Source organism: Oenanthe melanoleuca, chromosome 4 (assembly GCF_029582105.1).
Source record: "Oenanthe melanoleuca isolate GR-GAL-2019-014 chromosome 4, OMel1.0, whole genome shotgun sequence".
In the NCBI taxonomy this organism is placed as follows: domain Eukaryota; kingdom Metazoa; phylum Chordata; class Aves; order Passeriformes; family Muscicapidae; genus Oenanthe; species Oenanthe melanoleuca.
Window position 1 is genome coordinate 28225265 of NC_079337.1, and position 12140 is coordinate 28237404.

Genomic DNA, 12140 nt, shown 5'->3' on the forward strand with positions numbered 1-12140 from the left:
TTATATTAAGGTCATAAGTGCTTGGATTTCTTGTGTTTTAGAGGTTCTTATGGGAACGTGAAATTGTGTCTGAGAGGATTAAGTTATGTGTTGTTTCTCTAACTGAGCATTTTCATGTTCCCCTTTGCTTGTTTTGCTGGAGTTTAATTACAGTAGAGTCTAAATCTTGATTTAATTTTAGCCATGTAATTATTTTGTGTTGAAATGCTAAAGCCTTAGCATATGGCCTGAGTATTTGAAAAATAGGAAAATTTTTGTATATTGTCTGTTGCTATATTTATACATCTTTATGTGTATATATATGTGTGTATGTGCTTTTATAAATATGTATCTAGTCACACTCCTGTGTATGTGTACATGTGTCTACATGAGATAATTTCTGTAGGTTCAGTCTGCAAACACCACTTTCAGTTCCCTTTTCCTGTTACAGTGTTATCTCCAGGGCTAGTCCAAAGTCTGCTACAAAGCAATCTTTCTGTTAACTGTCTTGGAGAAATATGATTTAATCAAGGCTGAACTCCAGATAGGTGATGAGTGATTCATCCAAGAGCAAGCACTGAGTGCTGATAAAACAAATTAGGAGAAATGTGTGCCTAGAGGTAAGAAGGGAAAGAAATCTTCCCAGTCACTACAAAGAGAGAGTCAAAGAAAGATGTGGGAGAAGCCTTAGTTTTCACACAGTGCGCTTTTACCATAGACCCAGACTTCTGTGTGTTGGCACATTTAAAAGGACTGATAATGTTACTCTCTTATGCCAATCAGATCACTCATGTGGGAATTCCCCTGCTTACATTGTCAAGGCTGAGAAGTGAAGTGGAAATGAAACAGCAGCATGAGAGGAAGCTGGGCAGAGAATGATCAGCAAGAGAGACACAAAACACAACACAGGTTAACTGGCATGCAGGCACTGAGCTGCAAGTGGCATTTCTGGGAATCTTTTCGGCACAGAGGTGAGTTTTCAGGCAGGTGAGGGCTGGAGATGTAGGGAAAGACAGTGGAGCTGCAATAGAGCAAGAAGCAAACAGGGAGCCCTAGGGAGAGGCAACCTAATCTCTGCCACAAATCCTCCTCTGCATGGGGGATTCAGGGCGATCAAGGCTGCTGAGCAAGAGTGTGGGGTGGGAAGGGATTTCTGGCTGCCAGCAGAAGTACAGCAGGAAGGTGCAATCACAGGTACCTGGCAGGGATGCATAGCAGGCAGGCAGCAAAGGAAGGTTCTCCTGGAGAGCTGGGATGTTGATAAGACCAATGTCCCCTGGAAAATGAGAGAGAGGAAAGCAGAAAATGAAAAAGAGACAAATTGGGTCAGACTGTGCCATTTCTGCTCAGTTTCCTCATGGGAGAGTGCCTTGTATGTACTTTGTCCTCTTTGTATGTTGTCTCACCTGAGTGTTGATCCCTGTCACATTGCAGCTGGTCTAAAAGCTGTAACCTAAAACTCAACCAGCCTGGAGGTGAGCAGGTACCTGAGTGAGTGGTGATAGGATGGATTTGAACAAATACAGAGAATCTCAGCCAATCCATTGAGCCCTAAGTGCAGATGTATCATTGGCCGAGGACAATGTGGCTGGGACAGTCATGTGTATACCCAGCAAATCCAAACACTCTATTTAAGGAGAGTTCAGAACAATAAAGGAGCTTTTGCCACATGGATCACAGAGGGTCATGGTGTTTGTCTCCAGCCAAGTCAGACAACGCCATAGATACCGAATTCCCAGGGAAGTGGGACTGAAGGTGGGGTGCCTTGGTTTCAGGGATTCAACCAGGAAAGAGCTCACTGAACAATGGCCTCGGGACATCAACTGTCTACTCACCTAACTCTGACCCACTGTGCATCCTCTGTGTTGGCAACAAGCAGAGGCATGGCCTGATGTGGCTGTGCATACGTGCTTTTAGGGTGGTGCTGAGGGATGAGAACTAGAACATGAGTAACCCACACACTGCCATGTGGAGAGCAGCAGCTTTCCCCAGTCTGCTTGTGGTTTGACCTCTTCACCACACAGTGGCTTTCCCTCTGCAGGCTCCACTGCTCAAATTTACCAGCCACATTTAGCTGGGTTGTGCTCCCCAAGCTAGAATCAATTTGCACACTATTGGCATGCTTTATTTTAAGCCTTATGCCAGCCTTCCCCATTTGTGAGCATTTATATATAACCTCATTCTGTTGTCAGTCATGGTTTTGTATAAGAATATGTGCATATTTCCTCAAATACTTCTATTCATGTGGGCCAGGGAAAATAATCTTGAGCATGTCTGATGGCTTGGACCCTTTTTCCATAACTCAGAAACATTTTGAATGCCCGGTTCATCACAGCACCTTTTGGTATAAGGGCATCTGTGCAAGTTTATGTATTTTTAGTTGCATATCAGTTTAACTTTCCTACTGTGGCTATTTAGTTCCCTGCACAAAAGGGAGAAGTGATTTCTTCATAGGGCTATGATATCATGGACTGAGGATATATGTCTGAGTGGGTGTGGAGAGGCCTGAAATGACCTTGTAAGTCAGGGTCTCAACCAGAATCATTAGACAGGAATTGCAAGGGGTAGAAAACAGCTGAAAGTGAGTGAGGGTGCGAATGGGATTCCTCTGAGTGTCTGCTCAGATTACAGATGAGCAAAAACCTTGAAAGTAAGCATCCTGAATCACCAAATGCAGCTCAGTCCTGCAGTCCCTGGATGGTTTCAGGCTGATAAGGTGGACAGCCATTAGGCTCTGCTGTTTTCTCTTGTGCAGTACCTGCCCAGATCCCTTGTGTGCTGCCAATTTTCCACCTATAAATAACCTGCCTATGGACAGTTTTTGATTTATCAGGTTATCTGGTTGTTTCATTTTCTAAAAGTAAGTATTTTGATGACAACTTTAAAAATGCCACCTAAATCTGTTGCTAGTGAACTCACACTACTCCTAGATTTACTCCTTTAGCCTACACCACTGCATTATTAGTTACTCTTGGGAGACCAAAAAGCCCTGCAAAAGAGCCTCATCTGGACAGCAGATGAGTCTAACCACGGACCACAATTTTTTGTTTGGAATTGACTTGGACAAATATCTAGGTATCTGAACTGTGATATCCCATTTTAAGGCAATGGGATCATTTCTCCTGGAGTCATCCCATCTTAATCTGGGTGTCCAAAACACATTATATTAATTGCTCTAAAAGATGTTCTTTCTCTCCATTGACTTTGGAGGACATGGTATATGACCAGTTCAGCTGTGGGCATCTAAAGACAGGAAAGAGAACCTTCTTCTTCAAGATCTAAACCTCTACATCAGAGACAGACAGACATGAAAGTAACACAGGGGGTCAAAATGCTTATAGTCCTGCAGGGGGGAAGGAATGGAATGAGTGAAAAAATTATCCATAACTTTTCCTCCCCTCCCCATATGACCAAATCATCTCTGTCAATTCTGGATAGTCTTAAGCAGTTATGACCAAAAATAATGCAACTGGAAGTGTGGGGCTTCTCTATATTAACTTGTATACATGGGTCAGCTACTGTAAAACAAATCAGAATATGAATTAAGACTAAAGTAGGTCTTCTGCACATAGTCTCAAGTGGATGACTGAGGAAGTAAGCAATTGTCAAGGAGCCAATCTAACCTGATTGACATGATAGAGAACCCACAGTTATTTTGTGAACTCACTGATTGGCCTCTGGGCATTGTTCACTCTTTCCACCCTCAGTAAGATACCTACTGAAGTAAGTGGGTTTTGTGGCATGCTGGGGAAAATTACATTTTAAATATTCTCTTCAATCAAAATGCAATAAAGGTTTTAAAGGGAAAAGAGCTCTCTTAGGCTTCAAAAATTGTTTTTCCAGCTCCTCAGAAGGATAGAGGAACTAAAAGCATCCTGCTGGGAGTAAAGACAAGCTGGATATTGCAGGAAGCTCTGCAACAAAAAACAAAAGCCATGACAAATCATCATTATGAAAACTGTGAAAGTGGAGTGACACATAATCCAGATCTGTGTGGCTTCTCTTGAATTGTTTCACTCCAGAGGACCAGAAACATACTGTGGGGCTGGAAAAAGCTACCTGTCAACTGATCTGACCTGAGCACCTGGCTCTTCCTTCTGGCTTGGCCTGATCTTCTCTCTGCCACAGGTTCCCAAAACAGAAAAAGGCACTGGCAGAGAAGAAGAATGTGGCAGTAAAAAGGAAGAGCTGAGGCAGTAGGCAACAATGGTCAAGCTAAAATTTCATTAGCAAGTATCAGACTGATGGCAACATGAGAGTCATCTGGGCAAGTGTTAGTTTCCCTGCTTACAGAACATTTACAATCCGAGTAGGAAAAGGCAGATAAAATGAAGAATGGACTGAAACAAATGCATTCATTTTCTCTCTATTGTCAGAATAGAGATAAGACATATGCTTGAAGTAAATATTTAACCTGAATGTTACTATCTACTGTAAGATGCTGAGTTTTCCTGGTGTAACCAGGATTTGAAGCATGTACAGGAGACTCCATGTGGTAAAATATATATACATATATATATATATACAAAACAATATTCACAGATACAGAATAAAAAGTCCTGAGGTGAGACTGAAGTATGAAGGCTACTTACTAAACAGGAGGATCAGAGTAGTAACTAATCTGCTTCAACTCTGAACTATGTTAAAACCAAATATTTTAACAGTGCCTTCAACAAGACAGAACAGTAAAACTTACATTTTAGATTTATCAAAAATATACCTTCTCCAAAACAAGCTGTGCATCTTATATTTGCTCTGACTGTATTTCATATTTTAGGCATTATAATGACTACGCCCACCTGGCAAATGTTGGCCATCTACATAGTCTTAGCTGCAAACCTCTCTGAACAGCAAGCACTGAAGCAGGCTTGTCCTTCATGTTATGCCAGTCAGCTTTGCAACTGTTCCTCCATGGGCTTTGACTTCATTCCCCCTGGGCTCACAGCCAAGATCACAGTGTTAAACCTGGCCCACAACGGGATAAAGCGCATCCAATCCCAGGACCTGCAGCAGGCTGTGAACCTGAGAGTTCTGCTGCTGCAGTCCAACAAAATCAGCTCCATAGATGAGGACTCATTTCAGTCCCTGGCAAAACTGGAACTCTTGGACTTATCAAATAACAGCTTGGCTCACTTGTCCCCTCTTTGGTTTGGGCACCTTTTTTCACTCCAGCACCTCCATCTTCAAGGCAATTCCTACAGAGACCTGGGGCAGAGCTCCCCCTTTTCTAGCCTGAGGAACCTGAGCTCTCTCCACCTGGGCAACCCGTGGTTCTCTGTGATAAGGCAAGGGAACTTTGAGGGCATTGAGCACCTGCACAAGTTGTGGATTGATGGCAGCAATCTCGGTCAGTATGAGCAGGGAAGCTTGAAATCAATTAAGGAGATTAATCACATGATCATAAACATGAGAAATATTAAGGTATTCTCAGAAATTGTTAGAGACCTTCTGCACTCTGTCTCATGGTTGGAAGTGAGAAGAATAGCATTCAGTAGCACTGCAGAAATGCAAGTATTGAGAGTCATGTCTTCATCTTCTGCAAAGAAAATTTCTTTGAGAAAGACCTTACTAACAGATGCTACCGTGCCTGAGATTGCCAGCATCTTAGAAGACATGCCAAAATTAGTGGAGCTAGAGCTGGTAGATTGTAGACTCTTGGGAACTGGACAATGGAAAATGCAAATTCAAGCAAAGCAATCAAAGACACTTAGAGTTTTCACAATAAAGAAATTATCTATAGAAGAATTTTACTTGTTTACAGACCTTCAGGCTGTGGAAGGTCTATTATCTCTTTTTACGAGAGTCACAGTTCAAAACACCAAGGTTTTTTTGGTACCATGCAGAATTTCCCAAAATCTTCAGTCATTAGAATATCTTGACCTTAGAGCAAATTTGCTCGGAGACCTGAGTTTAGAACATTCAGCCTGTCAGGGTAGTTGGCCATCGCTACAAACTCTAAATTTAAGTCAGAATTTACTGAGTGACTTAGGAATGACAAGTAGAAGTTTGTCTCATCTAGGAAAACTAATTGTTTTAGACATTAGCCAAAATAATTTTGGTGAGATTCCCGATGTGTGTGAATGGCCAGAAAATCTGAAATATTTAAACCTGTCTAGCACTCAAATTCCTAAAGTAACCACCTGCATTCCTCCAACGCTGGAGGTTTTGGATGTTAGTGCAAACAACCTGAAGGAGTTTGGACTGGAGCTCCCATTTCTGAAAGAGCTGTACCTCACAAGAAACCAGCTGAAGACCCTGCCAGGTGCCGCACCCATTCCAAACTTAGTGGCCTTGTCTGTCCGAAGAAACAAGCTGAACAGTTTCTCCAAGGAGGCGTTTGAGTCCTTCAGGAGAATGGAGCTTCTGGATGCTAGTGAAAACAACTTCATCTGCTCTTGTGAGTTCCTCTCCTTCATCCATCACGAGGCCAGGCTAGCCCGGGTGCTGGTGGGGTGGCCGGACGAGTATGTATGTGACTCTCCACTGGCAGTGAGAGGGGCGCAGGTTGGCACTGTGCACCTCTCTGTGACGGAGTGCCACAGGTCCCTGGTGGTGTCATTGATCTGTGTCCTGGTGTTCCTGCTCATCTTGCTGCTGGTGGCCGTCGGCTACAAGTACCACATGGTCTGGTACCTGCGGATGACGTGGGCATGGCTGCAAGCCAAACGGAAGCCCAAGCGAGCCCCACCAAAGGACATCTGCTACGACGCTTTTGTCTCCTACAGCGAGAACGACTCTGACTGGGTGGAGAACACTATGGTGCGGGAGCTGGAGCAGGCCTGCCCTCCCTTCCGACTCTGCCTGCACAAGCGGGACTTTGTGCCTGGGAAGTGGATTGTGGACAACATCATTGATTCCATTGAGAAGAGCCACAAAACACTCTTTGTGCTGTCTGAGCACTTTGTGCGGAGTGAGTGGTGCAAATACGAGCTGGACTTCTCACATTTCCGCCTCTTTGATGAGAACAACGATGTAGCAATTCTCGTCCTCCTGGAGCCTATCCAGAGCAATGCGATTCCCAAGAGGTTCTGCAAGCTGCGGAAGATCATGAACACAAAGACCTACCTGGAGTGGCCTGCTGGTGAAGAGGAACAGCTGATGTTTTGGGAAAACTTGAAAATAGTCCTAAGATCCTAGACAGGGACATTAAGGAATAAATATGTAGTGAATCTTCTCTGGATTTTTTTCACTTGCCTTTTTTTCCCATCACTTATCTGCATCTCAATAACAAAGAGCTGGGCTACTACAAATTTTAACACTTGGTATGAGATAATCGCTTTTTGTACTATTGTTCTGAGTAGTTGTACATCTTTGGGCTGCAATAGAGTTAATTTTCTTCATAGCTCCTTCTTTGGTATTGTGGTTTTTATTTGTGCCCAAAACAGTCTCTATAGCACAGGGGCTTTTTAGTTATTGCTCAACAGTGCTAGCTCAGCATCAAGGTATTTTCTGTTTCTCCTGGTGTCTTGCCAGCGAGCAGGCAGGGGTTGCATCATAATTTGAGAGGGGACAGCTAGGACAGCTGATTGCATCTGACCAAAAAGATGTCCCACACATAATGTCATGAACCATGAAAACATAATCAGCACTAAAACTGCACTAAAGGGAAAGAAAGAGCAAAGGAAGATTTTACCATATTTGCTTTCCCAAGTTAAATTTCTGCGTCATGGAGTCTGGCTTTCACAGCAATGGCTAAACATTTGCCTGTTGGTGGGAAGCAGTGAATTAATTCCTTCTTTTGCTTTGCTTGTGAGCATATCTTTTACTTTATCTGTTCAACTGCCTTAATCTGAACTCCCAAGTTTTCTCACTTTTATCCTTCAGATTTTCTCCCTTGTTTCACTGCGGGGCAGTGAGAGAGTGGATGTGTGGTGCTGAGCTGCTTTCTGAGGCTAAACAACAATAGTTATCTACACATGTTAACCAGTAGTATGAACAAAAGCTGTTTCATTTAAATATTTAATGATGAAAAGTTATTTAGATATACAGCTATGTATGTTTATATGTCTTCATCTTTGCAAAAGTTTCAGGAGAGAACTTGTCTAGCCAAGGGTTTTTCTGCATTCTTTGTACAAACCACTTGTCATCAAATACTATAAAAGTCAGTTTATGCAGAAAATAATTTTGTCCTAGCTCTCCTAGTCAGTGAATCTCAGGACTGATTCTCTGTATTTCATTGTCATAGAAAGCCCAGATCTCCTGAAAATTGTGGCTGCAAGACTTAATGTACAAATATGCTTTCTCACTGCAGCTCTGTCTGTTGTAGCTTTTAGGCTCTATAATTTCCTTTATTAAATTATCTTATTATTATCTATGGAGGATGATTTCTGTCTTATTTCATTGTACTGTATGTGGCAATAGATGCTTCAGAGTAGAGTTCAAATACTCTTCTGACTTGCATAAGTGGAGTTTAAGCTGCTTTCAGCTACAGTGTGGGAAACACATATATATAGTTCTTGAATCTAATGCCAGCTGCCTCTCTTTTTTTTTCAGCAGCCTAAACATAGGCGTGAAAAGAGTGTTTCCTACCTTTTGCTCTCAAATATAGCCCTCAAAACCAGTGTGGGTGGAGAACATCCCACATAGGACATTGTGTTTGCTGTCAGGTTGGATCGTGTTTTCCTGAGAAGGTTACTGGGTGTCTTTGTTTGAAAGCCAAGTGTCTGCTAGGGAAGGCAGGACCCTCCCTTGGATTGGAGAATGCAAACCCCCTCCCTCCAAATTATCTTAATTTTGAAATTAAGGGGCTCTCAGGCAAAGATATGAGGATAGGAATAACAGTTCTTTACTAGTATGTATAACAAGGCGAACAAAACCACCAACAGCTATGGCATTAATTACAAACAGAACCAGGGACCCCATGACAGCTTTTCGGCCGAGATGAGAAAGGAGGAAGGAGAGGCTTTGCCTCACAAAGCCCTGGGACAGTGGATCCCGGTGCCCCTGCTCTGAAGAGCACTAAGCTGGAACGGCAGGAATGAGCAAAAGATCCCGGGCTGGTGGATGAGGTGCATCAGAAACTTTGTGGCAGTAGCTGGAACTGCTGGGTGTCCCAGCAGGGCAGGGCAGGGCAGTGCGGGGCTACAGCGCAGAGAAACCCAGAGCGGTGCCGAAGGAGCGGCGGGGCTGGGGCAGCGGTGGCCGGGGCCGGGCAGGGCCAGGAGGGGGGCTCAGGATTCCCGGGCACCCGAGCAGATGGGGATAGGCCCCTCTTTTAGTGAGGCAAGTGTTAATAAGGTCCCGGGTTCAGCCAACCCTTTGTCAAGTACCCGTAAGTACCAGCAGTCAGCGTTTCCCAGCAACTCACGGGAAAAATTCTACAGGTAAGAAGGAATGAAAGAAAAGGAACCTAAGCCCAGATACTGGGACAAGGGTCCTGATTGGTGAAAAAATGGAACAAATTACAGATTACTTCATCACAGCATTGTAACAGCCAACAAAAGCAGGACAGCCCAGATTAACAAGTAAATAGATGTAGCCTCAACAGAGATGGCTCTCTCAACTGTCCAGGAAACACCCAAACGATGAGCGCCCGATAAGCACAGACGATTAAGATAACCAGAGCCTTCGGGAAAGATACATCTCAATACTGGCTTACCGTAAACCAAGACCTGCCCTCATCAGAATTCATCGTCTCCCAGAATATGGTTTTGTCCAGCCCAACGCAGAGAAAGAAAACCACATGAATATGCGGAACGACGAAAAGAAACAAAGACGTCTGCTTCAGGCTAGGAAAAACTGTATAAAAACTGGACTGACCAAGGCGGTTATGTGAACATTGAGGGATCCAAAGTGGTAGAGTTCAGATCAGAGCGTGTTCACACGGCGCCGATCCCGGGCTTGGCGTTGACCTTTGCGATTATGGCTGTCCTGGACCGTATCTTGGTCATGAAATAAATTATCGCTTATTTTGATTATTCTTAATTTGGCTCTTTCTGATCTATAACACAGGCATATACAGAAGCAGGTGAGATGTTATATAGTGATTCATGTCATTATGAAAATGCACCGTGGGATCAATATAAACAAAAATATGAAACCAAAGTAAAGCATGGACATGAAACACAGGAAACATCTAATGATTTCATTTTATTTGTTTAAATCACTTTGTTGTAAATTGTTGATTTTTATTTTTTAAATTATTATTTTGTCATTATACTCATGAATTGTATCCACTTTTATGTATAAGGAAAATGCGAGCTTATTTGGACATGAGCAGGCTTGTCCCTGCTGTTGCCTTCTTGCTAGGAGTGTAACCTGACAATGTGTTCGAGCCTTGTCCAGACCTGGTAGGGGCTTGTGGCCACTGCTGCTTGAGTCCTAGCCAACATGTTTGGGCTTGCTTGGACTTGTATCCCAGCACAGGGGCATATCACAGCCCACCAAGAAACTGCCTATAAAAGGGCAGTGACCAAAGGTGAGATGGACATGCTGATGGAGCGCAGACTCCCCACATCCCCAGTGCTGCCTGCCTGTTCCTTATCAACAAACTAATAAATTGCCTTATTGATTGACCTACCTGATTTTGGTGAGTAGTTTATGACAAGAAGGTCTTAAAAGCTTTCAAATGGAAACACCTACAACATTTGGCTGTAACTGTGATGAGACCATGTCCAAGTCAGTGTTTTTGTTGCTGTTTTGACCTTGGGCATCTAATGTGGTACAAAAAAACTGTTCAAACACCTCAGTGTGACTGAGTTGATTGCATTGGAAGTTTCCTCTCACGGTTAGTTGCTGTGCTACTGCTTTCAGCAAGTCCTCTGCACAACCAAAGTGTCAGTGAGAGCAAAGTATCCCTGTTCTTTGCTAGCCATTGAGAAGGCTGAGGACACACCAGATTCCATTACACCTACAAGCAGGCAACTTTGACAGTCCAATGAAAATTAACAGCTTATTTACATGCATTTTTTGCATTTATGAATGCAGGCATAACACATATTAAGAATTATTATCTTTGTTGCTTCATCTAAGCTAAAAAAGCCACTTTCTTTCTATGTATTCAAGATTCACTTTCTTTCATTTACTTTGGTTTTTTAAGCACATAATTTCATATTTTTAGCATCTAAACCTTGTTTTCACCCATAGATGGCTTCATACAATATCTGCTTTATTCTTATATATATTAAAGCATAAGTTAAGTGTATCTCTGATTTCGAATAACAATGTAGGGATTCTTAAAATAGTGATCATGTTTAATCTGAATTCAGAAGCTACTTCTGCAATCTATTTCTTCATTCTAGGCAATCTATTTTGTTTGTAGCATGAGCTTTCCATTTAAGACCATCAATTTCTTTTAATTCTTACTTTGAGAAAATAAAATATGTTTTCACAGCCTTGCTGTAGTGTAAAAAGAGGCAAAATTGTTTCTAGCATACCAGAATTCCACTAATTGCTATTTTCTCTAGTCTTTTAAAATTAAATACAGAATATGCATATTATTGTAGTCAGGTAAATGTCCAATACTTTGAATTCTCACCAATAATCTGCATCCTATTCTAGAACCAGTGAGTAAGTAGTGCCTTGGATGATGCCTGTAACAACTGACTGCTAAACCACAAGGCAGCAGAGGCAGTCCAGAAGTTGTCCATGAAATATTTGGGTATTCCCACAAAATCTGTTCATAAGGAAACAGGAAAAAGAATGGTAAATCTTGGTATTTTTCTTAATCAGAATCTAACCCAGGTATTGTGTTAAATTTTTTGAAAAATATATATATAATTTTTTTTTTTTTTTTAGTGCTCATTATTTACTTCCTTTATGGCTATAATTTACTTTTTTTTTTTTTTTTTTTTTTTTTTTTTTTTTTTTTTTAATAGAGGTAAGGTTAAAATTAAGTATCCTATGGTTAAAATAGGCCCCAAGAAAGTAAGCCAAACTTTACTTTCGCTCAAATAGTTTTCTACAGACACAGGAGCAGATCTTCAACTATTTTTTTACTTGGTAAAGGAAAAATCTTGTTTACTAACTAATGAAAGGGAAAACGCTGCTTGTTCTGAAAGTGCATTACTATTTTTTTTTTTATTTTGTCAGAGAATAAAGTTCACTGTCTGATCTTTATAAAACAGTAATTTCTATTCTTTAAAGCATTCCTCTCATTATAAAAATTAATTCTGGATGTCTTGAAATCAAGAAGTGCGGGAGCTAAGACAGAGAGTACTGTG

General features: G+C 41.9%; 1 protein-coding gene across 1 annotated transcript; it reads left to right on the plus strand.

The window, feature by feature from the left end:
- The first annotated feature begins 469 nt into the window (after positions 1 to 469).
- Positions 470 to 9024, plus strand: LOC130252788 (toll-like receptor 2 type-2). Its single transcript, XM_056490747.1, has 2 exons — positions 470 to 950; positions 4757 to 9024. The coding sequence occupies exons 1-2, from the start codon at positions 833 to 835 to the stop codon at positions 7114 to 7116; spliced, it is 2478 nt and encodes an 825-aa protein (XP_056346722.1). The 5' UTR covers positions 470 to 832; the 3' UTR covers positions 7117 to 9024.
- The last annotated feature ends 3116 nt before the right edge of the window (positions 9025 to 12140 follow it).

Coding starts and splice junctions, on each gene's coding strand:
- LOC130252788 (XM_056490747.1), top strand. CDS start 833: ATGAGAGGAAGCTGGGCAGAGAATGATCAGCAAGAGAGACACAAAACA. Junction 951..4,756: donor GGAATCTTTTCGGCACAGAG/GTGAGTTTTCAG, acceptor TTCATATTTTAG/GCATTATAATGACTACGCCC.